At 43.9% G+C, this 25828-nt stretch overlaps 1 protein-coding gene across 2 annotated transcripts; it reads left to right on the plus strand.

Annotated features, from left to right (window-relative positions):
* Positions 1–1239: 1239 nt before the first annotated feature.
* Positions 1240–24974, plus strand: serinc4 (serine incorporator 4). 2 transcript variants are annotated; one of them, XM_076734403.1, is made up of 11 exons: positions 1240–1414; positions 12070–12237; positions 13338–13516; positions 14833–14912; positions 15272–15365; positions 18001–18212; positions 19038–19133; positions 23131–23257; positions 23383–23495; positions 24033–24186; positions 24417–24974. In XM_076734403.1, exons 1-11 carry the CDS (start codon positions 1388–1390, stop codon positions 24622–24624), a joined length of 1458 nt encoding a protein of 485 aa, XP_076590518.1. In that variant the 5' UTR covers positions 1240–1387; the 3' UTR covers positions 24625–24974. The 2 variants fall into 2 exon arrangements, with proteins under 2 accessions (XP_076590518.1, XP_076590507.1); XM_076734392.1 differs by lacking the exon at positions 1240–1414 and adding an exon at positions 6699–7158.
* The last annotated feature ends 854 nt before the right edge of the window (positions 24975–25828 follow it).

The following is a 25828-nucleotide window of genomic DNA, read 5'->3' on the forward strand; positions in this document are numbered from 1 at the left end:
CAGTGTGTCACAGTTCATGCTGACATGAGCAACAAGTACTGCATCAAAACCCAAAAAGTACACAGAAGTGGGCCCATACTTCATCATATGTATCAGATCCACCTACTGTGCATTCAGTAGAGAGTTTTGGACTTAGGTTTACCTGCATGTATCATGATGAAATGAGAGGTCCACAGAGTGATAATGTCGTCTGTATGAATGTATAGGATGTATCTCTATGGCTGGATTAACCTGTTAAAGGTCCTGGGGGCAAGATGTAGTTTGTATGCTGGTATCTTTAAATTCCCACTAAATACAGATACACAGCAGAACAGAGACCCAGAAACTAAGCAGTACTGCAGCGCTGAAATAATACTGACTGGCTCCAGGTTTTCTGTGACAGTTAATTTGAGGTAATTTGATTAAATGCAACTTTATCAAGGAATCTGCTTCACACGAGGACAATAAAACTGAATTAACAAAGGTGTTAAACGATTATGACACACGCTCTCTCCACAAGACTGTAGTACTGCAAATAAATCGGCAATTAATCAAATTACCATAAACCAATAGACTCGTGGTGAACCTGGGCCTCTGGGGCTCATCTGCTTTGCCAGATTGGTAATCCAGCCTTGTGTTTGTTTTCCCCAGGAGTCCAGGAATATTTTTGGCAGGTTTCCCCAACAACTACTTTATTTTAACTGCAACCTTACACAACATGTTTTGGAGAAAATCCACCAAATACTTCAAAATCCTTCAAGGACAGCGGGACATGAGGTATTTCCTGGGATGAAGGTGCATTAATCTCCAGTCTGAACTACTGATATTTCATTCATTCGTTGTCTGTCAAGTGCATGGCGTTTATTTTTTTGACTTGATCACATATCAATTAGCAGGCTCAGTTAGTCGGTTTAAGACAATGCAATAATCAATCAGATTTATCTACCGTGCTGCTGTCTGGGTGATGTTGAAAAAGACAATAACAGGATTATGTGGACTTTTAAATAAATCACTCTGTGCTCCTCCTCGTTCTATTCTTGTCTATTATAAGAGGTTTACTTGTTGAATACAAATAGCCCTTCAACCACTGTCACAGATTTCCTGTGTCTCCGGACTTTCCAGGCCTTTCGTGTGTTGGAGCTTTTTCAATCCGCCTCCCAATAATCAGATTAAAAGAAAGAGAAACGTGCTCGTGCCTTCAGCCCCGAGCAGGACTGAAAAGCGCATCAGTGCTCTCTGGTTTCCCTGCTTCATCCCTCAGGAGATGTGTGTGGTGGTGAGCAGCCGGAGGAATGGCGCCGGGGTCGGAGAGACGTCACTGTCGTCACACCAACCCCTTCATCCTGCTGTATGACTGACGGCTGTCTGACTCTTCGGACGTGTCATCGTCTCAGGCCTCAGAGACGGGATGTCGGGACGCAGGCTGCGGGCTCAGGTGAGACTCTGCAGGACGCGACAGTTTGACGGTGCATGAAAGATGCTGAGATGATAAAAGCACAGCAGATGTCTCTCAGAGCGGGAAAAACAAACCAAGGGCGACCACATGAATGGATGCACGTGAGAGGGTTCACCTGAAAAGGGCCGAGACATTTTTGGAAATCTGATCTGATGTTTGCATTTAACAAAGTGCAAAGATGTCAAATAAATGGGTAAAACTTAATCCCCCACCCCTATTTAGCATTTATAAAGAGCATATAAACATTTAAAAAATACTCTATAACTCACCAAAACAGAGCTGTACACAGCTGTGAGGACAGTTTGTCTTAATGCATTGATCAGGAATTCTAACTTGTCAAATAAAGACATATTTTATATTATTGCAGCTTTTACTATGTTGTCATCTGTTACACGTTTATCCAGCAGAGCTGTTGACAAATAAATTAATAGATATTGATATCTGTTTATATGTACACTACAGTGTGTAATAAAGCATTTTTAAATGTTTGTATTGTGCTAATGAATGCTAAATAGGAGGGTTAAAGTTTAAAAAAGGAAACTGAGCACTTCTCTAAGACACCTGAAAGGGGAATGCTGGGTGCACGTTTTTCTTTATCTGTTAATATCTGAAAAATAAAAATGCTTCAGAAGCACAAAATTAAAAATCATAATTCTCCATAACGTCGTTAGAAAGGGTTTATGGAAACATTTTAAACAGTAGATATTTCATTTTTTAACACAAGTTTTAGTTTCTTGATCTATAACAAGAATTTCAATATTAGCTGAGTATCTTAATTTAAAAGCTTCAATAATTAAAAAATGCTTTTATTTATTGCTAATGTGCAGACAGAGTACTAATAAATTAAAGGGAAAAACACTGATATTTGTTGATGGGCCTTGTTGGATTTCTGGGTCTATTTTCTTTTAGTAACTAATGGAAAGAAAAAAAACTTCATGGCCAAAAATATGTGGACACCCAAATATTCTGAACACGTGATTTTTGAACATGTTCTTCCAAAACCACGAGCATCCCTCTGCTGCTGTAACAGCCTCCACTCTCCTGGTTTGACTCTTTCCACTAAACATTGAACCTGCTGCAGGGATTTGCTCCCATTGAGACACAATCAGGTCTGGCTTTCAGTCACCGTCCCAGTTCCTCCGAGAGGTGTCGGATGGGGCCGGGGTCAGGGCTCTGTGTGCAGGACGGTCAAGTTCTACAACACCAAACTGGGAAAGCCTTTTCTTTATGGTTCTGGCTCTGTGCACGCAGGATTTCCATAATGAAACATAATGAAATACAAACTGTAAACAAAGGTGGAAGCTCTGTTTATTGTCTAAACCAGCGGATATAACCCGAGGGGTCTCAGCGTGAAGCTGAAGGCTTGACACACCATCAAAGGAATGAGAAGGAAAAAAATTATTCTTCACTTTTCTCTTGGATTTTTCTCCAATTTTTGCTTCTTTTCTTGTGGAACACTGCATGAAACAGACAAATCTAATACAGAAAAACTGACTTGGGAACAATTGTCGTTGAATTTCATAGTACAGTTTGTTGTACTGTTGAACTAAGATGTTTCGTCTGAACCATAAAAAAACAGCCTAAATACAAAAAGAAAGCCGAGTATGCAGACGGGGTGTCCACATACTTTTAATCATACAACAACCAGTCAGTAGATACAACATGTGCATCCAAAATGTCAAAGTTAAACGTCATATTTTGGTGTCAAACAGCTGAAAACATGAGCTTCCTTCCATGTTCACCAAAGCCCAGCCATTGATATGTGAGGTGAGGACTGTGGCACAGATTAAATCCTTCTGGACTCTTCTAATGTCTCATTCCTCAGACTATGGGCAGGTTGTGCACTCAGTCATGCCATAGTAATGAATGGCTGCATTGTGCTTCTATGGGAAGGGCGACTCTTACTGTTTGCAGCCACATGTGAGTCATGAGCAACACTGAGCTTTTTTATTTCCATACGTCTAAAACAGGTTTAAAAACTGCCTGAAAACCGTTACCTCGCCGTTTTGCTGAAAAAGAGTCGTAAATGATTAATGACCGGGTCACTTTTCTTGTCCTTTTTTTGTAAACAAGCTTGGATTTCAGCCAACTATTATTGCGCCGGCCTGCTGAAACCATAGATTGAACGCTTTCACTCAAGCGGCAATTTGCATCCGCTTATTTGCCTTGTTTGTTCTCTTCCTCCTCTCCCACAAGGCAGCGGCAATTATGTGAGAGTGAAAGGGGCCCCCAGGAATGCCGGGCCCGGCCGCCCGGACCGCTCACAGCAACACGTGTTTATCGCAGGGGCTCGCTGGTTTACACCCACTCATGCTGGAGGGAATAATCCAAAGTGAGATTAAGGATATGATGTGAAACTGCGGCCGTTTTTAAGCTCGTATCTGATCTGGAGGACGATGTGTTTATGAGACAAATACTTAAATGTAAAATTCAGATTGAATCATTTGTTTTGCTTGTGCTTTTTAGACTTTATGAGACTAAAAAGTATAAAGTGCAGTTACAGCAGCAGCAGAACAAGTAGAGCAAACAGACAAACTGTTTGTTCTACTGTGTGATTCATGTTTTAACACTTTCACTTTCTTCAGTTTGCAATATTACACATTTCTTGCATACTGAGCCTTATATGTTTTCTCCAGCTGTGCTACATATTCTATCTGCTTACTTTGCTTGCTGTCTGTAACACCTTAATTTCCCTTAAATGACGCTGGAGCTGAAGTCTGACAGGCGCTGGGATGAAGGAGCTGTGGCAGCGCTCCTTCCTGCTCAGTGGATGCAGCAGTCTGCTCCTGAAGGAGCTGCTTAGGGCCCCCACCGGCAGGGGGTCAGAGCGGTTGTCCACGACTGATGTCAGCTCGGCTAACATCCTCGTCTCACCCATAGCCCGAGCTGTGGGTCATGTGAGCGTGGAGGTGGCTCTACCTTGGAGCTGCTCCTCTGCCTCCATCTGCTCCTCAGACTTATAATCCTACAACTGTTGATTTGCGGAGAGAGTTCATTCACAGGGTTCAGTCCAAGCCTCTTAGCTGAGTCTGAACCAAGCTGACATTTCGTCTTATTTAACCTCGTTTGTTTCTTGGTTCTTAGAAAGTGAACCCAGACTGACGTTGGTTCTTCTGAAGAGTTACGCTACAAGACATTTGGCACCGGCTGCTTTTTTCCAACATGCATGTAAAGAAGGAGAGTCCTAAAAACAACTCATCCTGCTAACGAGGTTACACCACAGGCGAACATGACAGCAGACCAATGTGACAACTCTGCTCCTCTGGATCACTTCTGTCACCCTCATTTCACTGCAAGACGTCTGTACAGAAACCCTACACAGCCAAACCAAACACAAACCTGTCCTCCATCGACAAGATAGAGAATTTACTTCCAGTTTTACGGACATGTTAAAGTTAATAAAAGGAAACTGTGCATTACAAAGCTCTGCAGTGTTTTTAAAGATCAATATTCACAATAATATTTCAAAAAATGTTTCATTCGCAGTGAGTCAAACCCAATAATCTGTGATACATGCAACACTAACATATTAGTCTTTACATGTTTTGCAGTGTTATACATCACCTGCCGTTTACTCTCTTTTCAGTGGTAGATGAAATATTCAGATCCATAGTACCAATACACACTGTACACACACACACACACGCACACACACAGTAAAAACACTTAATTTAATACTTGGATTCAGTAAAAGTATGTTGCTGTAATCAGAACAGAATAATTTCCCAAATTGGGATCAACAAAGAAACAGTGTAAGTCTCAGTAATCAGGAAAATGTACTTAAAATATTAAAATCTGAGTTAAATTAAAGGTACACACACACAAGCACAGTTCTTTCCTCTGAAACGTAGTGAAGTAGAATAAGTACCTCAGATTTATACTTATCAAGTGCAGTACTTGGGTAAATGTACTTAGTTACATGCCACCACTGGGAGTGAGTAATCTAAATTCAACAGGTCAGACACAGAAGAGGCCGTGATGCAGAGGAGTGTGGGCCTTCATCACTTCAGCGTGACCTGCAGCAGGACGAAGGACACTGTGTGTTACCAGGCGAGACGCAGCAAAGGGACAAATCACTGCACTTTGACGGACAGCCTCCGGCTCAGTGACGCCGCCTGTGGACGCAGCTCTGGGCTGGTGAAGGTCATCCTGACCGAGAGGAGGGTTCAACAGCGACGGGATTATCTCGGCTCTCCGCCCTGCACAGTGACCCAAATCTAATCTGACTCTCTCCTCATGCACTCAGCGCTTTTTACCAGATACCAGAAGCATCGGTTCACTTGTCTGCCGCTGACAGCTCAGTCTTTAACAAGTCTCCAGACAGCTTTCACAAGTCCATTCTCACCAAGCCAAGTAGCTCTGGATGGAACACCCAACGACAGATTGGTGTAACCAAAACAGAGCAAACAAAGAAAAATACAGCAAATCTTAATGACTAATGAAAGTTTAACCTGAAAGAAATGCTTGCAGGAGTTAAACTGGAGTTAAAATTCTTGTGAAGGCCTGTTGAATGATCCTCAAAGTGTCAGACATTGAACAAACAGTAAGAAGGAGAAATACATCTAAAAGGCACAAAGACGGACATAAATACAAACAAGGCTGCAGGAAAATTTAGAAAATTAGAGTCGCAAACGCTCCAGAGCAGCAGGAAAGCCTAATCCAAAACAGTGGACGTCTAAATCTGCTGGAGAAAAGTGAACGTTATGAGCTTTTATGATAATAGTGAATTAAAAGTGCAAATCATTTGAAAGCTAAAATACACGTATTAGTTCCAGCCTTCCATTAGAGCCCCAAAACTCCACTGGCCTGTTTATTGTAAGCTGTGAGCACATCTACTAATGCACCCGGCCTTTGTTGATTCCATCACAGACAGCCGCGTCCAGTCCGTCCCACTTCGCTGTTTCTGGGTCGTAACGCAGTCCTGATAACTTGTCAGGATTACGGACGTGGCCTCTTTCTGAGTGACACACGGACTCAGACTGGGACGAGGTCTGTGGGGTCTGTAGGTGGGTGGCATCTACGAATCACACGAGGTAATTGTTTAATTTTCTGAGTCTGGATTAAACGGTATTGCCCAATCCCTTTGTGCTGCGAGGTCTGTGCAGCGCTGGGGGAAGGGAAGGGAGGGACAGATGGGACTGACACATGGTCCCTGTCGACCTCCTCCTCGTCCTCCTCACCCCTCCTCCCCTCGTAGACTCTCTGCCTAATCTGAGCGGGTAGGACAGGGGGAGGATGGGGGAGGGCACCGGGCATTCGCCACCACCTCTCCCTCTTTTCTGGCAGCACCCAACGCAGCAGCTGAGCCAAAGCACGCAGGATATGGGCAAAAAAACAACGTCTTCCCCTGTGAGGCTGGACTGATTGCAGCTGAACCGGTGTTCATGCTGAGGCTGTCGGCCGCAGGGAGCCCAGCCGGACCAGATTTACTGCTAATCCAGCATAAGGAGCGTGGAGGGACGACCTGCTGGACTGTGTGGTTTTACTTTTTTTCGTCACTTTCAAACGGGCCGGTGAGAGGAAGCTGTGTTCTGGCCTCTTTGAGGATGTGAGGATGCCAGCTTTGCAGGGACGCTGAGAAAACCTGTTCGTCCCGGAAGTTCATGGCCAAATGTAGAGTCGTGGTGGCCGAGGAGAAGCAGTTTAGAGGCGCGATGTCGGCCACTCAGGGGGTGAACCGCAGCGGCGCCTACAACTACTTCCTCAACATGGTGGCCTATCAGGTGAGAGCTGATGAGCAGCGGCACAGCAGGAAGTGACCGCAGCTGGACGTTCAGGTTTTTAGAGTTTGTTTGGTGTCAGCTGAGTGTTGATCATTAGACAACGGTGTAGTTTTCCCAGTACGTGATTATATATAAACAATGCAGTTGATTTGTTGTTACTTGTTGCTGTGAATGCTGTGAGATTTCTCTTATCAGGATAAATATTTAGGATTGTGAGTATTCAGATCTATGATTTACAGAAAAGTTGCAACACCAGAGTGTAAAATACTCCAATACAAGTACTGCATTCAGAGTCTGACTTAAGTAAAAGTAAAGAAATAGGCCGATAGTGTCAAAAGTTAAGGTACTTGTTTTGCAGAATGGCCTCTTTCAGCGTCATATTACTACATATCATATCACTGAATTATTGCCACGAATGCATAAACGTGTAAGCAGCATTTTAATGTTGCAGCTGTGTCGAGGTGAAGCTGTTTTTATAAAATATTGTTTGGAAGTTAAGTCTGAATATGCAAAATACCCGGAAAATATAGCTTTCAAATAAATGTCAAGGAGCAACAAGTCAAATATTACCATCAAAAATACCATCTGAAGCAGCAAAAAATGGATCTACTCAAGTACTGTAAAGCACAGGAAATGCACAATTGTACTTGGATACATGTGCTTACTTATGATGTGCCATCACTGCATCCATCACTGGAGGTTGAATTCTGTCATGGTGAGTTTGTCTCTCGTCTCTAACCTCACACTCTAACTCAGTGACACATACTGTCTTTATGAAGCTTAAGATATTCTCTTTGCAGTTGAAGCTGTCAGAGAGCTGGTGATTGAAGTTTTGGGGTCTTAGTTTGTGATGTCGTTCTGAATTGATATTGTCAGGTGTTGCTCCTCGATCAGTTTCTAAATCTAATGGCTGGTCAGGATGTGAAAGTTCACCAGCCCTCAGAAATGAAGGTTTTTCATTGGCAGTTATTTGGAGCTCCTGATTGGACAGTTGTTTGTCCAGTAAAATAATTTGTTTGGTTCTGATGTAGCTCGCTGGAAGTGTTAAGTAATGAAAACACTCGTGTAACATAGAATGGTCAAAAAAACAAAGCCAAAGTGTCTGTTTCTCAGTACCTTCTGCAAAAGATCAGTGGTTCCTCCAGAAGACACGATGTTCAGGAATGAGCCACAAATACATGGTTTCATTTGAAAAAGCCTCTTAAAACAGCTGCTGACTGTGCTTTTTATCAGACGATGTTAAAACAGGAGGAAATAGAGCATTTGTCGGGGACTATTTTTAGCGGCGGATTAATCCACATTTGATGTAGTGAGTGTTTGAGGCAGCAGGACGGTGTGTGTGTGTGTGTGTGTGTGTGTGTGTGTGTGTGTGTGTGTGAATAAACTAGTTAACTTAACAGTTGTAAAAACTCTGGTGACGGTCTGAATTTTCATCCACTTCTTTGGTTTATGACCAAATACCTGAAAACGAATTCATTCCCAGCAGCCTCATCTGTTACTTTGTGTTTTGTGCTAATTTTCAAGCTAACATGCTGAACTTAGGTTGAGACTATGGTAAATCTGATGAGCATTAGCATGTTAGCGCTGTCAATGTGAACATGTTAGCATGAGGATGTTAGCATGTAGCTCAATGCTGCAAGTCAGCGGCTGATACTCAGTACTCTGAGCTTCAAAGCCCGATGTGTCTCAGTGCAGCTGCTCGAGAAAACATGAAGCAAACTGATGCTTGAATGTCAAATCTCTGAACGTTACAAACACATCAGCACACTCTAAAAAAAGGTGGAGGAGTAGGCTGGAGCCACATGCTCGCTGAGACATAAATCAACTGAATGAAGTTGTTAGAGCACTTCTCACGACACAAACACAACATGAAGTCAAACTGATGAATGCTGCTTGTTCGCTGTGTGCGACGCCACATTGCTGTGACGTCAGGTGTGTTTATGTCAGTGAACCTCGGCCACATGGATCCTGGATGGACTTGTGACTTGAGCTTGACTTCTCGTGTCGTTTTTTTTCCTGTGTAACACTCTGCAGCATTGTTTCACTAACTAGAATCAATTTATTGTTGGTTTTGGTTGTTTTTTTTGTGATTTGTTGCTGAAGATCAGCAGGTTTATCTTTTAAGTCAAAGCTATTTATTTTTAAAAGATGAACTTAAATTTGTGCCTCTGTTTTTGACAATGTTAGATGTATCAAATGTTCTGTTGAAAATCCCCATATGGAGTTAAAGGAAAATAGGTCATATTAATTTACAAATATATATACTTCTACGTATAAGAGCTAAAGAGAGACGTGTTTCCATGAGCTCCATAAAAAAGAACTTCTGTAACTGACGGAAATATGACCTGTGCTCATAAAACACAGCTTCATTCAGGCGGCTCATCAGTGTTAGCATGTATTGCTAACAGCAGAATTCCTGTTTCAGCCAAATCAAAAGACTGACGGCTCAGATCAGTCACTAAAACGTCATTTGTGTTTATTATGCACGAAGTCGCTGCGTATGAGGGAAGGTAAATGTGGATCACTGGTGCATTAAGTGTGTGTGTGTGTGTGTGTGTGTGTGTGTGTGTGCGTGTGTGTGAGATACATGCAGGATTAGCTCTCAGATTAGCTTCTCAGAAAGATGCAGAGGATCCGATAATCATCTGCAAACAAACAACTGGAGCGAGTCCTGCTCTGTGTCTGTGGAGAGTGTTCATGAGCCGAACATCCTGCGTTGACCTGACACCATGCTGAAATAAAGAGTTAAAAAAATAAGGACGCACGCTCACCGGTTACTCCTCAACCCACAGACACGCTGCTGTTTGGCCCACATATGACCCCCTGTGTCATTTGGACTTTTTAATCACAGTGATTATTCTGTGTTTATTCCAGATTTGAGCTCCTCTCTTACTGCAACTTCACTCTGAGCATTAATCCTGTATTATAGACCTTAAACCAGACCAGAGGACAGACATGCAGCGGTCAGTCGTTAAACACCTGGCTGTGTGGAAGATGACTCAATGAATGAACACATGTACATTCAGCCACACGGTCTGTAAACGAGACATTATTAAAAACAACACTTTGACTCAGGACTTTGGAAAAAGAGGAGCGTCGTGTTTTAGGTTGGAAACATGATGCGCTGGTCTGCATCGTGCACCAAACAAACCCACTTATGTGTTCTTTTTGAGAGTCCTGCAGGGTGAATGACTGAGTGAATGAATGATTCGGTCCATTATAGACTGAATGAATGAATGAACGAACTCTTTTTCTCCTTCTGACGCCATCTCCTGCTGCAGTTACTTGTTTGTAGGAAGACATTGTCTTATTACTCCATATAAAACTCTGACAGTTTCACGTTTCCTCGTCCGTGAACATGCTTCCTTCTTGTCTCTTATTTCCAACGTGCTGCTGATCGTTTCTTCTCAGAAGTTTGGAAACTCGCAGTGTGTCTTAGTTTGTGCTGCTCTGAGGAAAACAAAGTCATCCGCTTGTCTTTGAGACAGCAGCATCAGCAGTAAGACCACTGGAAACGCTAAAGGGGTTGAAAAGTTTTCTGTTTCCACTTTAAAATCTAAATTTAAAGATGTTTGTGGCTCTACGTGGGATTTTGAAAATGTGGGTCACAAAGGATTTCTCAGAAAAGTGACCTGAGGACGACGCTGCAGGATCTGAAGCAGCAGCATCAGGAGCAATCAGCTGCAGCATTTTGGACAAACTGTCCGTTTAATCATGTTTCATCTGCTGCAGGATCAAATCGTTTGAGCTACTGTACACGATTAAAGCTCTATTTTTATTTAGTCTTCACTTCAATGAGAAGATGGATAATCTTCCTGCATTATCCATCAGATTATGACCTGCATGTGATGAGTAATAATATCTGCAGCAGCGTTCAGTGCATGCACGTTTGTCCAGAGATGACTTTAGCTTTGCATCTTCCTCCATGTGACCATCTCCCAGACATTTCAATCATTTCACAGAGGAACACCACATGTGCAGAGCTGAAATCATTCCTCCTCTCCCACACATGCCGCTGTGGCCCTGATCGTGCCGACAGACCTCCAGACTGTAATCTGCAGAGTTTGCCGAAGCATCAGACAGATGTGCGTGCAGGTTTTGCCTCCTTAGATTTAGTTGAGGATCAGCAGCGATGGGCTTACGTCCAGTCGTCCGCAGTCCTCATTTATCAGAATCAGAACCAGCCAGATGCTGCTGGACTCAGTAGATTAATCTGCCACCGGCCGCCCCGCTGCCAAACACTCGCTCAGTGTAAGATGTCTGACACACTGACCTCCAAAAGTTTGAACTGGACTCAACGCACACACGAATGAATCACCGGTCACATACTGTTCATGCAGTGCTCGAGTACGGTGACAGAAACTTAAATATAACTCAGTCTTTTAGATTTATGGTGCAGATGATTGGTCGCAATTTGTTTTTTAAATTATTATTTAAACACTTTGACAGTCAGCAGCCGTCAGAGACGAGGAAACAAATGTCCCTGCATTATTATCCCATCGCTTTATTTCTCAGAGCAGCACTCAAACCCACACGAACTCTGAAAGTGATTGTTTGAAACTGAAAGCCGCCACAAAGTCGCTCTTAAAGCTATTTTAATATGAGTGATGGGAGAAAATCCGCAGTGTGAAAGTTCAGCTGAAGCTAATGTGAGAGTTCAGCAGGCGAATCAAAGATAAAATCTCTTTGGTCCCTTTTTGTGTCTTTGTCCTTCTGCTGGAACTCTTTACTACCATCACTGTGTTTATCAGGACTCGTCTCTGATCTCGGCCTCGTGGACGTACTTACAGAACATGTTTACATGTGTTTGAATCGTCATACCTCCGCTCTTCCTCCTCTGCTGAGGCTGTGTTTCCTGCTGTGTTCGTTTGGATGCTGAGCTGCCTTCCTCCTCCTCCTCCTCTTCCTCAGATCTGCTGTTGCTGTGGACCGGCTCCCTGCTCGCTCTGCTGTGCCTTCTGTCCTCCGGTCAAATCGTCCACCAGCACGCGGGGCATGTACACCCTCTTCCACATCATGAGCTGCGCCGTCTCCTGCCTCATGCTGTCCCGCACCGTCTCCGAGCTCGTCAGGGAAAATGTGAGTACTGGATCTCATCGTCCTGGTCGGCAAAACATAACCACAAATCACAGAAATCAAATGAAATATGACCATAACAACCATAAATCTCCTGCTGGACAAGTGACAGCAGAACTGAAATCATCCTGTGCAAAACACGCAGAGCAGAGAATGAGGCCTTAAACTTCACCTCTGCAGCTCTGATAGACCCCAAGACGGTCAATAATTGGGCTTTCATTACATGCAAACCATCAGTGTGAACTGGACTTAACGAACTTATTATGTGACTGTAATTTGAAGTATAACTACTATAGAACTATTAACTGTCCAACCAACAAGGCCAGCTAATATCAATGAAGCCTACATGGCACCACACTGAGTTTTCACCACTCCACTGGCTCTCCGGAGGAAACATCTTGCACAGCTGGCCGACAGTCTCCCCCTGCCCCTCAGCAGGCTTTACCAGCTGTACTGGGAGCATTAACTGTGACATGGTATTAAAAAAACATGGTCATCTGCATCTAACATTTAAAACTGATCAAAATGAACCTTCCCACTAATGCCCCTCAAAGCACACATCTTGTTCTTGTTGTCTTGTCTTGTTAACCTGCTGCTAAACTGCTGTGGACGTGCTGATTTAATGGAAACAAACAAACAAAAAAATCTCCTTGCATCAGGCTCAAGAAATACAGAATCAAACTCAAATGCAGTTGAGATGGCCGGTTGATTTCAGTGGTGTAATAAAGAAAAAAAGCCTACAGGCAGGTGCAGGTAGGTAGACAGGTAAAAGGCAGGCAGGTAGATGCAGGTCCAGGTAAACATTCAGGAAACAAAAGCCAAAAACAAACCTGGAAAGGATGAAGTGACAGAGGAGGAAATGACTGAGGAGAAGAGGAACAGGTGTGTGTGGATGGGCGGGCAGTCAGGTGATGAGGAAAGTTCGAGGACATCTAGTGGACGGGAGGAAAAAAGGCAATGAGGGGGTCTGAGCCTGGGGGGGGGGACAGACTGTGACTTAAGACGAGGTTAGGAGAAGCTCTTGTTGTGCATTATGAAATTATTGTGTGTGTGTGTGTGTGTGTGTGTGTGTGTGTGTGTGTGCGCGCGCGTGCGCATTTCAGGTGCCTTTCTTCAACATGGTGTGTGACCAGGCGCACGGCGGGGGTCACTGTGAGATGCTGGTGGGCTACTCAGCGGTCTACAGGGTCTGCTTTGGCACTTCCTGTTTCTACCTGATGATGGCGATCTTCCTCATAGACGTGAAGTCCAGTCAGGACTTCAGGGCGCTCATACACAACGGGTCAGTCCGCCTCGTCCAGCAGGATCCTCCTGGGCCGAGACGTCTGTCTTTTTGTCCAACGTCTGTCTTTTTGTCCAACGTCTGTCTTTTTGTCTAACGTCTGTCTTTTTGTAATTATCTAAATAATAGATTATGGATGTAATTACAAACAAGACAAACACAAGTTATTCTGTTTCAGGCAAAATAGGTCATGAATGCATTTTTAGACGTAAAAATCCAGGACTGTTGTACAAGCACCTGAACGCAGCACAAAAAAGAAAAGTTCAAACCTGATATAAAAATGATTTTTTTTATTGATCCTGCTGACAAACAGGCCATCAGAAAGAAAGCCTCTTCTGAAAATTCCCATATCTACTTCAAAATTCCAGATGAAGCCTGGAAAACTTCACATTTTCTCTGAATTTACATTGAGGTCGCAGAGATCTTGATGTCGTTTCTCTGACTCAGATTATTTAGCGCGGATCTGATCCCAGAACAGAAACGTTGGCACACTCCCTTGAAATAAAGGCGTCTTTAAATACTTCACTGCATCGTGTTTTGTGCCTGGCTCACCTGGCCTGGCCTCCCGCTCTATTTAAAGCTCTTTATTGTCGCACTTTCCATTGCGGCGCGGCAGATTAGAGGGTGACGTAGCTCAGATTAGGATTGGACAGGCTGGACTGCTGCTCCACTCTGATGTAAATCCACTCACAGGAGTCTTACTGGTGCCGCGGTGAGAGGCTTCAGGGTCTTTGGCAAAGGTTACGGGTCTTATTGGTCTGCAGGGGGATCAGGGAGTGACCCAGTGTCCTGCTGGAACCTCGTATGTCCTCTTAAAGTTCAAACAGGGATTTGATTAAAGACTCTGTGATTCTTTCATCGCAGAAATTTCTGGTGAATGAAAAATAAGAAAAATAAGCCCTTTCAGATGAAAATATTCAACATTTAGAGAGAGGCAGTTTGGCATCTTTGCTTGAAAAATTATTTCATTTTCTGCTTATTGACTTTGCGACTTATCATTTTAGTGCTACTCAGATCACATTAAGACAAAAAGTCTGTTCATTTTACTTCTGTTTTGGCAAAATTTCCATTTTGGACGTGTAGTATTTTCATCCTTATACCTGATTATGACATATTAGTTGAATCCTGTCTGGATTTCAAACAGCAGAGATCATCCAAAGTGGTCAAAATGCAGCTTTTTGCAAACATCACAGAACTCAAGCAAGTTTCAGATTCTGCCATTAGTTTTTATTTTATTTTATCTTTAAAAGCAGACAGAATGGCAGTTTCAGTCTTCGTCTTGACTGTAAACTGTTTTTCCTGCGTCGTCTCTGCAGCTTCTGGTTCCTGAAGTTCATCACGCTGCTCGGGATGTGCACCGCTGCCTTCTTCATCCCCACAGAGTCCTTCCTCCACGGTGAGAAGCTGCTTCCTGTCAGTCTGCAGGCATTCGTCTGATAACACATGATGATGATGATGATGATGATGATGATGAAGGTGTTAGTGCACCTCCCTCTGCGTCCTGCTAGAGGGCAGCAGAGACCTGCTCCTGAGAGCTCCTCAGGTGGACTCCGCTGTGAATTATTGGCTCATAAATCTCTGCTGCTTAATTTCACTTTGTTTGGGAACAATAAATCTGATGGTGATACGAGCCTGATACCAGCTGAGCTGTGATTTACGACTCGCTCTCTCTCTCCGTTTGTCTCTCCCGCTCTCACTTCCCTGAAATAAATCAAACTATATGGATCACGTTTCTTCTCTTTCTCCCCCTCTCAGCTTGGCATTATGTTGGCGTGGTGGGAGGATTTGCCTTCATCCTCATCCAGCTCATCCTCATCACAGCTTTTGCTCACACCTGGAACAAGAACTGGTGAGTGAGAGGCTCATCGAGATAAAACATGATATCACGGTGGGTGTATCGTACAGTGACAGGGATTTAAATCATGACACAGGACATTTGTGCAAATCTTAAGTAAAACCTGGTGACAGATAAAATATTCACATGTGAATTATATGGCCAAAAGTAAGTGGACACATCTGCCCAGTCTTAATACTGAAGCATACGATGATGTTTTAGTGTCCCTCCAGCGTTTGGGGCTGGTTGTCCTTTTCCTGTGTCTAAATAATAACGTCCCCTTGAACAAAGCAGCTCCACAAATGGTTTTCCCAGTTTGGTGTTGAAGAACTTGACTGGCCTGTACAGAACCCCATCCAACACCTGTGGGATGAACTGGAACACCTGCTGCAAGCCAGACCTGATCAGCCGACATCAGTAACGCTTTTGTGGATCAATGGGAGCAAATCCTGCAGTCCAACATCTGGTGGACAGACCGGAGGAGTCGAGGCAGATCACACATGGATGTAACATTTAGGTGTCCACATACTTCTGGCCACACAGTGAAACTCTTGCTCTTTGATTTTTAACATTTTTAATAATGATCTGACATTAATCTAACAGGATTATCTGCACAAAACTCCCTAAATTCAATCTATTTTTTCAGGCTTTTACTCTAAACTCCCTAAATTTCCCCCCTGTGTGATTTATTGGACACCTTTCCGGCCTCTGAGGGAAAACTCAGGCTGACCTTATGATAGACATACGCAGCGATAACGACTCAAAGTGGACGCTGCTTTATTTCAAGGGTCACATGTCAGAGAGGTCGGAAACGACGAGTCCAAAGCAGCTGGAGATGATGAAGGAGCTCTGAGGGTTGAGGTGAAGGAGACGCGTTGTGGTGCAGAGGAGGTTCAGACGTCATGAATCTGCTGCTACTGGTCAACACGTACAGTCAATTCATCTCTGTCCAATGAAAACCACGTATCTACAATTAGATTCTCTCAGATAAACTGAAAGAATAAATGTCATCCCACCTCTTAGATCAAACCACGGGGGGGGGGGGGGGGGGCGTCGGGTTGGACCACCAGCCCTGAAGCTCAGTTTGTGTCCAGCGTGGGGACCTCTGCTGCATGTCTTACCCACATCTCTGTCTCTGTCTCCTGTCCTCTGTTTATGCTGTGAAATGAAGCCAAACTAATTTAAAATAATAAGAGAAATAAAACCCCACTGGATCATCTGAAAAACACAAAGCAGAGCTGGTTTTCTTCACATTTTGGAGATACGTGGTTCTCAAAGGACAGTGATGATATGTTATTTAAGGTCCCTCTTAAATATACATACTGACTGCAGCCTGGTTCACATCTGGAGAAGAGAGTCTCTCTTCTTCTCTGGTGATGATGGATTCATGCTCTGTCCAGCAGAGCTGCGTAAATCACACCAACGACTTCAGCCACATCTGTCCTGTCCGTCCCAACATCTGGAACTTTCTTTCCTTTGCTTCTTCTAGTTTGTGGCTTAAATTTTTGTTTGCTTAGTTGCAGTTTGGCTCTTTGGTACTGGGTGGTACGGTCATTCTGTCCTTCATTCCTTCTGCTTCTTCTTCTTCTTCTTCTTCATTATTTTACTCATTGATTCACTTCAGTCAGAGAGACTTTAAAGAAGCAGCTGATCATTTAGTCTCACTGTACACCTGCATGGACATGATTGGATGTTGCTGGTCAGCTGGTACTCACACAGCTGATGAATGGAGAAGCAGGAGTGACCCAGCTGGTGCCCATCAGCTAATGCTAATGCCTGAGCTAACGCTACGCCCCATTTGTTTTTGCTCGTTTACCACTTTGCTCATCTGAACTTGATTTTCTTTATTTTTTATTGCTTTGTTTGTTTGCCTGTTTGTTTTCACATGCATTTACTCGTCGATGCTCCCTCCTCTCCGCGTCCTCCCTGTCGTGTCCTCATTCGCTCAGCCAGACTCAACCCCTGACAGCCAGCTTGTCCCAGATGTTATTTACTGTGTCCAGCTGCTGCTATCAGTCACTCAGCCACCTCTGAACTCTGCTGTGACATGGCAGAGTTGTAGCTACAACAACTAAGAGGATTTATCCATTCAGGACCTTTTCCAAAGCAAACGCACACACGGCTAAAAATCCTCTTATTGCCTTTACAGCGACAGGGAAGATGAAGAGAGGAGGAAATATGGAACAAACAGGCAAACCGTGAATTACCTGACTGTCAGCAGCATTAAAACGCCCTTCAGATTTCTCCTAACCACACAGTTCTTTGCCGTTATTAGTTCAAGTGTGTCCGACTTTGACGCCTCTTGGTCCCCTAAAACACATCCCAGCACCAGGTTTCATTTGGAATTCAGCATTTTCTCCAAATGCAAACAGATGCCATCGTAATGGTTTCAGAAATGTTTTAGTTCTTCTTCTTGCAACATTTCTGCACAGTGTGGGTTTATGATGCAATGAGGCTCAGTGCAGTAAGAAATCCTTCTAAAAAATCCTGGGATTGCACCACAAATTAAACCTTGTCTTGTAACCTTAATTTATGGCAACATTCATCTCAGCTGTCAGCAGATTTTAGTGAACTCAAACTGCTCTGAAAAGCGTTTACATGTGTGCAGAACGGATGTGAAGCTGAAACTCGTCCTCTGTGTCGCCCTCAGGTTGACCGGAGCAGCAGAGAACAAGCGTTGGTATCTGGCGGTGATGTGCGCCACCCTCTTCTTCTACACCATCGCCACCATGGCCTTCACCTTCATGTACAAGTACTACACACACCCCATCGCCTGCCACTTCAACAAGGCCCTGCTGTGGATCAACCTGGGCCTCTGCGGCCTCATGTCCTTCATTGCCGTCACACCGTGCGTGAAGCAGAGTGAGTCGAGGAAACACGCTCGCGTGTCTGTCGTCGATTTTCAGCTGTGAAATAACACTTAGTCCATCTCCGGCTATGCAAACATCCCCCCGCTGAAACCGCTGCTGCTGCAGATAATAATAATTAGATGAAAGCTAACATTATCTGTTTCTCCCTTTAAAAACCGAACGTCGACTGCGGGCCTGCTTCGCCTGCACATGTCTGCGTTTTATGACTGAAACATGCAGCTGCTGACAGAGGCGGAAGTAACAGTACATCAGTAGTACTACAAGATAAGATAAGATAAGAGATAAATGTATTGATCGCACGCCTGTTTCTAAACTTGCATTGCGTTGTGCTGTCAAAGCCACCATGTTATGGCTTCAGCCTTTCATTACTGATTCATCAAAGCTTGTCATTTTTCAGTTTTTACCGATTTACAGTATCCTGACTTTCCCTTCGGACGTTTTAAGAAAATAAACACAGATAAATTCCTGAATTTTCCAAAACCAAAAATGAGAGCTTCACCTTCTAAAAAGAAGCGTCTTTCTCTTTTGTCTTATAATTACACACATTATATTTGTCTTTTAATTCCTGCACTGATACACCGAGTACATTTTATGACTTAATACTAATACTTCCTCTTAATCACTGGTACACTTCCATCACTGCAGTATTTCCATTGGTGGTAAAGGATTTGAGCACGTTCTCAGTGCTACCTGCTTGTGAAGTGTGTGTGCATGTGTGCATGTGTGTGTGTGTGTGTGTGTGTGTGTGTGTGTGTGTGTGTTTGGGGGTGTCATAGATTGCACTGTGACCCTGACTCTTCATCTTCTGCCTCTGCAGAGCAGCCTCGGTCTGGACTCCTTCAAGCCTCCATCATCAGCTGTTACGTCATGTACCTGACTTTCTCTGCGCTGTCCAGCCGTCCTCCGGAGAAAGGTGAGCTGAGCAGAGGCTCAGGGGCAGATCTCTGCAGCTCCACAGAGACTCTGAACATGTGTGTCTCCCCAGTGTCAACACCTGCACACACACCTCCATGAGCACACTTCAGAAGGTGATTTTCTCTGAGTGGACTAAAGGAGAAACACAAGGAGCAGGAAATGAAAAGAAGACGCTCCCATGCATGCAGCGTACCTCAGTCTGTGCGCTGACACGTTGGTGTTAATGACGCCTTTTTTGATTGCAAGTGAAGTGCACACGACATGCTTTCTTCCTTTAAATCTGCAGGAATCAATATTCTTAAATGAACACTGGGTCAGATGACCGCTGAAGGGTCGGCCCATAGCGTCTAACCCACAGAGAAATATTACCCAGCCCTGCAGCTCCTCTTTTTATCTAAATAAAGAGAGCCTTTATTTAGATCAAAGCCTCTTATTTTGAAATTTATCAAAATTTCTTTGCTTTTACCTCATGATCCAGTCCTACTTAGACTTAATACTGAAGTGCCCACACACACACACACACACAGACACACACACATATGGTAAAATCCTCCATAATTGGCCTTTGCTTTCCTCATAATGACTCACCTGTTGGCTCCAGGTAAGACAAAGAGCCTCCACATGACTGAGACATTAGTGCAGAGGCTTGTCAGGGGCCCGCGTCTTATCCGGGGTTTACATCTTAATGGCACACATGCAAATACAGACGTCCACACACACACACACACACAGATAATCTGGGATGAGATGTGCTCTGACATGCTGCCTGCTGGGCTGGTGGCCTGTGGTGAGGGCACACTGAAGGATATTTGTTTCACATTCCTCATGGATCCATTGACAACATAATAACACAGGAGCACAGCCTGGCAGCGGCATTATATATGTTCTCACACAGCACATCCTGTTCAACCATAACGTGCAGTACGTTATTAGATCTGCCAGTAAGGAGCGATCCATCTGAGGAGAGGTACACCTGAGGAGAGGCTCGGTAACATGAAGGTTAAAGGAAAAACACGACAGGCCTGATGCACAGCTGTTCGTGCTGAGCCTCGTGTGTTGTCTGTTGGTGTATTTTTCTTATTCTTGCACACACTTCAGTTGGTCAGAGTCGGCATGGGCAGATGTTTCCACCTGCTGCAAAGGCAGAAAGTGTCTCTGAGAGGTAAAACATCAGCAGTGAGAAGAAGAAGAGGCACAGAGGCAGCTTCAAGGGCAGAAAACTGACCAAAAGGTGAAGCAGGCACAGGTTTCCAAAGTCAACACTCCAGCTCCTTGAACTTCAGTCAGCTTGAGTTCAGTCAGTTATGGATTAAAATGGAGTCAAAACGTCCACTGAAACATCTCCAGCTGCCCCTTGAACATGATCCACTTCTCCTCCTGCTGTTCATACTCTATCTGCTAAAATATGACTAAATATGCTGTTTCTTCACTGCACCTTTATCCTCCTCAAGGCTCTGAAGGTCCACTGATGCAGAATGTTTAGTGATTTATTGGAAAAACGGCAATTAGTTGAAACACACTGAAGCTCCTCCAAAGCTCTGAAACTGGAGATCGAATTCTCAGAGAAGAGCTTTTAAATGAACCCCCGTGAGACGAATGAAGGTTTGGCTTCGATCAGTCTGAACGTTTGCAGCTTGTTCCTTCACAGTCGTCAATTAGCTACAATTAGAGCTGGAACAGTCAGTTAATTGATCAATTAATCATTTTGATGGTTCCAGCTGTTGGTTCATGTGTTACATTATAGTAAGTAGTACAGTTTCTAGTTTCTAAAGTAAAACAAGCAAAACGATTGATTCATTCTGAGCATCTGCAGGTTAATCAGCAGACTAATTAATAGAAAAACATATCAAAAAGAAATGAGGAGAGGTTTGAGAAGCTTCTGTGGGCGGTTTGATCCTTTTCTCTCCATTGAAACTGTTGCTGTTAACACTGAGACTCGAAGCTAACGGTGCTAAAGCTCAAACAGGAGTGAGCTCTGTGCTTCAGTGAACCTTCAGTGCTCCTCTCTGTGCTGCTAATGCTTCGTATTTAACACGCTGTCGTCCACAGAGGTGAACTGTGAGGACACACACACACACACTCATACTGTGAGTGTACAGTATGAGTGTGTGTGTGTGTGTGTGTGTGTGTGTGTGTGTGTGTGTGTGTGTGTGAGTCCCGGGGGCAGTGCAGAACATTGTAGCAACTTGTTGAGAAAATATGCGCTCAGAGTCTGTTATAAAAACACCTTTTCAGCACGGACGGTGAACCACACACAAAGACACGCACACACACACACACACACACACACACACACACACACACACACACACACACACACACACACATTCGGTGATATTCAGTTTCCATTTCCACCCACTGCTGCTGAGTTTCCTTTTCAGATGCTTTAATTCAGGGTTCTTTCACCTGTCATGGTAACATCTCCACGGGGGAGGCGTGTGTATGTGTGTGTGTGTGTGCGTGTGTGTCTGTGTGTGTGTGTGTCTGTGTTTGCGTGTTTGACAAAGAGATCCATCCTCGTTACTGTCTTCTTAGGTCTTTGTTAGCCTAGTCTGTCCCCGGAAGGCTTATTCTGCTCTATGACCTCACCATGACAAACACACACGCACACACACACACACACACACACACACACACTGAGAGGAAGAATTAGTCTGGAGTGCAATTGAAAAGGCAACTCAAAGAGCAGGACATGTTCTCTCTCCCTTGACGACTCTTGACCCGAATGAGCATGTGTGTGTGTGTGTGTGTGTGTGTGTGTGTGTGCGTGCGTGTGTGTGTGTGTATAATATAATCTGGGTCCTGTAATTAGCCAGTGTTTTCACTGAGCTCAGGTTCCTTGTTCCCCCCACAACACACAAACACTAAACTTCTCTCAGGAATCCACAGCCGACTGAAACAAAACGACCCTTTGGAGGTTTGGCTGTGTGTGTGTGTGTGTGTGTGTGTGTGTGTGTGTGTGTGTGTGTGTGTCTTTGGGAGTTCGAGCTTGCACACATGCATGTGCATGTGTGAGCATACAGTACATATTACGAGCGCTCTGTGAGCGTCCAGAGGGCGAGTCTCTCCCAGTCCCAGAGGGAAAGTGCTGCAGACCCCTTTTACAAGAAAGAAAGGAATTTCCCAGGAAATGAGACGAAGGCCAAAGAATGAAGAAACTGAAAAAAGAGGCACAACGCTTGACCTCCACATCGCACCTTTTCTCTGTGGGGCCGGCACGAAAAAGCCAAAGTCTATTTTCAGACGGGACGTTTTGAAAAGCAGCAGCGTTTTGTTTGCTAACCTGAATGTTTTGAACAGTACGGAAGGCGATTAGTGCCAGAAGAGACTTCATTTACTGCCCATTAATACAGCAGAGGTTCAGATGCTGACCACACTGACACTATGCTATCAGTCTGACAGCAACAGAATATAATTTGTAGATTAACAGTCTCACAGGTTTAAGTTTTCTATTTCTATTGTATTTTATTGTATTTTATTAACCTTTGTCTGTATCGCTTTGAGCTGCCAGAACTCCAATTTCCCTGAGAGGTCCTCCCAAAAGGATCAATAAAATCCAATCCAATCTAATCTAATCTAATCTAATCTAATTTAGAAAAAATGAAATCACGTCTTACTATTGAAGCATCACATTTTATATCAAACTGCTGCATTTGATTTTAAACTTGTGCCGTCCTTACATTTATCTTTACTGAGCATTTTCTTTAAACACAAATCATTATTTTTCATAAACTTACTGATGAGCTTAAAAGGCTAATTTAATTTTTTTGCCTTTGGGCAGAAATTCAGAATCTAAAATGAATGTTTTTCACAAGTAAAACATACAAAAGTCTTTCATTGTATTGTGTAAAATACAGCACAGAGCATCACATGTCCTGTTTCAGATCAATATTTTGAAATATGGATTGTTCTGTTTGTGTTGTCATCTGATAAAAGGACATTTTCTCTGAACGACACTGTGATGAAGCTTGACGTGCTGCCTTGTTCTGTCTCAGTGGTGTATCAGGGCATGAACATGACCGTCTGTTACCCCAGTGTGGGACAAGACGGCATCCAGAAGGAAGGCAACGCCGTGGCCATAATTGGAGCCGCCATCATGTACTGCTGTGTCCTCTTTGCGTGGTGCGTTCACTCTTTGTCTTTCAGCAGAATCTGCATGTAAATGAATGAAATGTGCGTAATGCAGCAATCATTAGCAAACCACGAGACAGCAGAATAAAACCGACCTCAAACTCATCTCTCCTCAGTAATGAAGCTTCGTACCTGGCGGAGGTGTTCGGCCCGTTTTGGATGATCAAAGTTTACCGCTACGAGTTCCAGAAAGCGACCTGCTGCTTCTGCTGCCCCGAGGAAGAGGAAGGTTTGTGCTGTTGACATTACAGAAATGTCTTCTTAGAGGCGCTCTGTGTTGTGTTTTCTCATTCAATAGATTTAAGGTAAAATTTGAGCTGACGTTGGGCAAAAGGGCAGCCGCCATGGCTGACTGTAATAGGCTGAGACTCCTGTCAATCAAGCAAACACACCACAGAATAAAACCCTCTTTAAGCCTTTAATGTCGACTCATAGACTCCCTGTGGAGATGCAGCCATTAGTGGAAGAGTGGAGTGAAAGAAGTCAGCCAGCTCATAAACAAGCATGTAAACACAACACAAACCTAAATATTTTAAAAAATCAGCTTTGCAGGTGTTTTATGAGGGAGGAAATGCCCTCAAACTGTTTGTTAGGCCTCAAGGATGAACACAGAAACTCTGAACACAAACTCAACTTTTGTTTGTTTACGAGGAAACTCTGCGGGGCGCCTTTAATGACGGCGCTGTGAGACGACGTAAAGTCAGCGTGGTGGAGTCTTCTGCAGGTTTGAGCTTGGACCAGACGTTTCTGAATGTGTCTCTTTCAGCTGAGGAGGAGTTCGAGGTTGACGACGAGAACAAAGGCTGTCAGAAGGTCATTCACAACGAGACCCAGAGGGTGGCGTACAGCTACTTCTTCTTCCATTTTGTCTTCTTCTTGGCCTCGCTGTACGTCATGATGACCCTCACCAACTGGTTCAGGTTAGTCCAGTCGATGCATGTGATTGGTGCATTTCTTGTATGGAAGATCCGATAGAAATAAAGTTTATTTATTTATTTATTTATTATTGTTATTATACATAATCATTAGTATCAGAAAAGGTAAAGTGAGACACGATGTCCAGCTCCCCTCCTCGTCCTAATCCTTTTGGACCAGATCCTAAACTTCCTCCTGAGGCAGCCTGGAGTTAAACTGTGTTGTCCTCCCCCAGCTATGAATCCGCAGTGTTGGAGACCACCTTCACCCACGGCAGCTGGTCTACCTTCTGGGTGAAGATGTCTTCCTGCTGGGCCTGTGTGATCCTCTACCTCTGGCTGCTGCTGGGCCCTCTGTGCAGCTGTCAGTCTGAATCCAGACCTCGCCGCTCACGGATCAAACGCCGCTCGGCGTCCTCCCGTCACGTCTCCGTCAGCGTCTGACACTCTCTGAGGGAGGGAGGCGCGATCTGGACGCGAGGTCAGCCGGTGCCCCGCAGGAGGGGATTTTCAGGAGTGGGGGTCACAGGGGTCAGGTGTCAAAGACTCACGGTGCTGTGAGATGGACCAATCAGAGGGCTCAATGCTCAGCGGCCTGTTGACATGTGAAGAACTGGATAAAGACCTGATGTCTCAGGCTGGACACCATGAAACAAAACCACTAATGAAGACTTGACTGTGGTTTGGAAACACACTCACAGAATTGCCAAAGGGATCAGACGGGGTGAACGCTCACTCCCTCTAACGTGGGATTACAGTAAATAGGAGGAAAGATGGACACATTTATCAGTTTTTACTCTTTAATGTTAGTGTTATCTTCTTTATTTAGACTTTTAACATTAGAACAGAGGAGGATTAGAGATATTTGCTATGATATTGCTTCTGAGGCACACGTCCCAATTATGTTTTTTATTCTTAACAAAGAATTAACAAAAGAATCTGCACTCAACAGCAAAGCCCCGTTAGACCTCGGATCGATCGATTTGATCATGAACAAATCTTTCTTGAAGCCGGAAACAGACCTTCATCTCCTTCCTCGCTTTCCTTTTCAGCCAAACACTACAGCAGAGGTTTAATCTGTGCCGTCAGCAGGCGAAATGTTTGCTCGGAGGCAGAACTTTCCTCTCTTTGAAGCTCCATTTCATACCTTGCTCAACAGTTTGGGAAACACGCTGCACCTGGAGAGGAATTATTTCAGTGCACAATTCCCTGTAAAACCACAGCTCTTTGATTTTACATTTCTGTTTGTGTGCACATTAAACCAACGAGATATAACATGCTAATTAGCGAGCTTTGGAGGTGCGGCTGGGTGTATGTTTGAGCTGTTTCCAGTCTTTATGCTAAGCTAAAGCTAATTGTCTCCTGGCGATAGCTGAGGCACAGACGTAAGACTCTTATTGATAAAAAATGTGCACGTGTACGTCCCGAAATGTAAAACTATCACACTGAACATCTGTTAATCTGTTTTAAATCCAGTGTAATAATGAACTTGCGTTGCTGCAAATTAGCCCAAAACTCCAATTTGAAGTCAGCTGTTTGGATGAAAATGAATGGAGGTCACACTGTAGCTACATATAATGACAGAATTAACTTTATTTCATTTAGTTACAAACCAGAAAATGCACAGACAGAACCAGTTCAGCTGCAT

The sequence above is a fragment of the Chaetodon auriga genome, chromosome 1 (genome assembly GCF_051107435.1).
Source record: "Chaetodon auriga isolate fChaAug3 chromosome 1, fChaAug3.hap1, whole genome shotgun sequence".
Lineage (NCBI taxonomy): Eukaryota > Metazoa > Chordata > Actinopteri > Chaetodontiformes > Chaetodontidae > Chaetodon > Chaetodon auriga.

Bases quoted from the DNA above. Each gene is read 5' to 3' on its own strand.
- serinc4 (XM_076734392.1), top strand. From the start codon at position 7,039: ATGGCCAAATGTAGAGTCGTGGTGGCCGAGGAGAAGCAGTTTAGAGGC. The intron at 12,238-13,337 runs GTGAGTACTGGA...TGCGCATTTCAG, and splicing joins CCGAGCTCGTCAGGGAAAAT to GTGCCTTTCTTCAACATGGT. The intron at 14,913-15,271 runs GTGAGAAGCTGC...TCCCCCTCTCAG, and splicing joins CACAGAGTCCTTCCTCCACG to CTTGGCATTATGTTGGCGTG.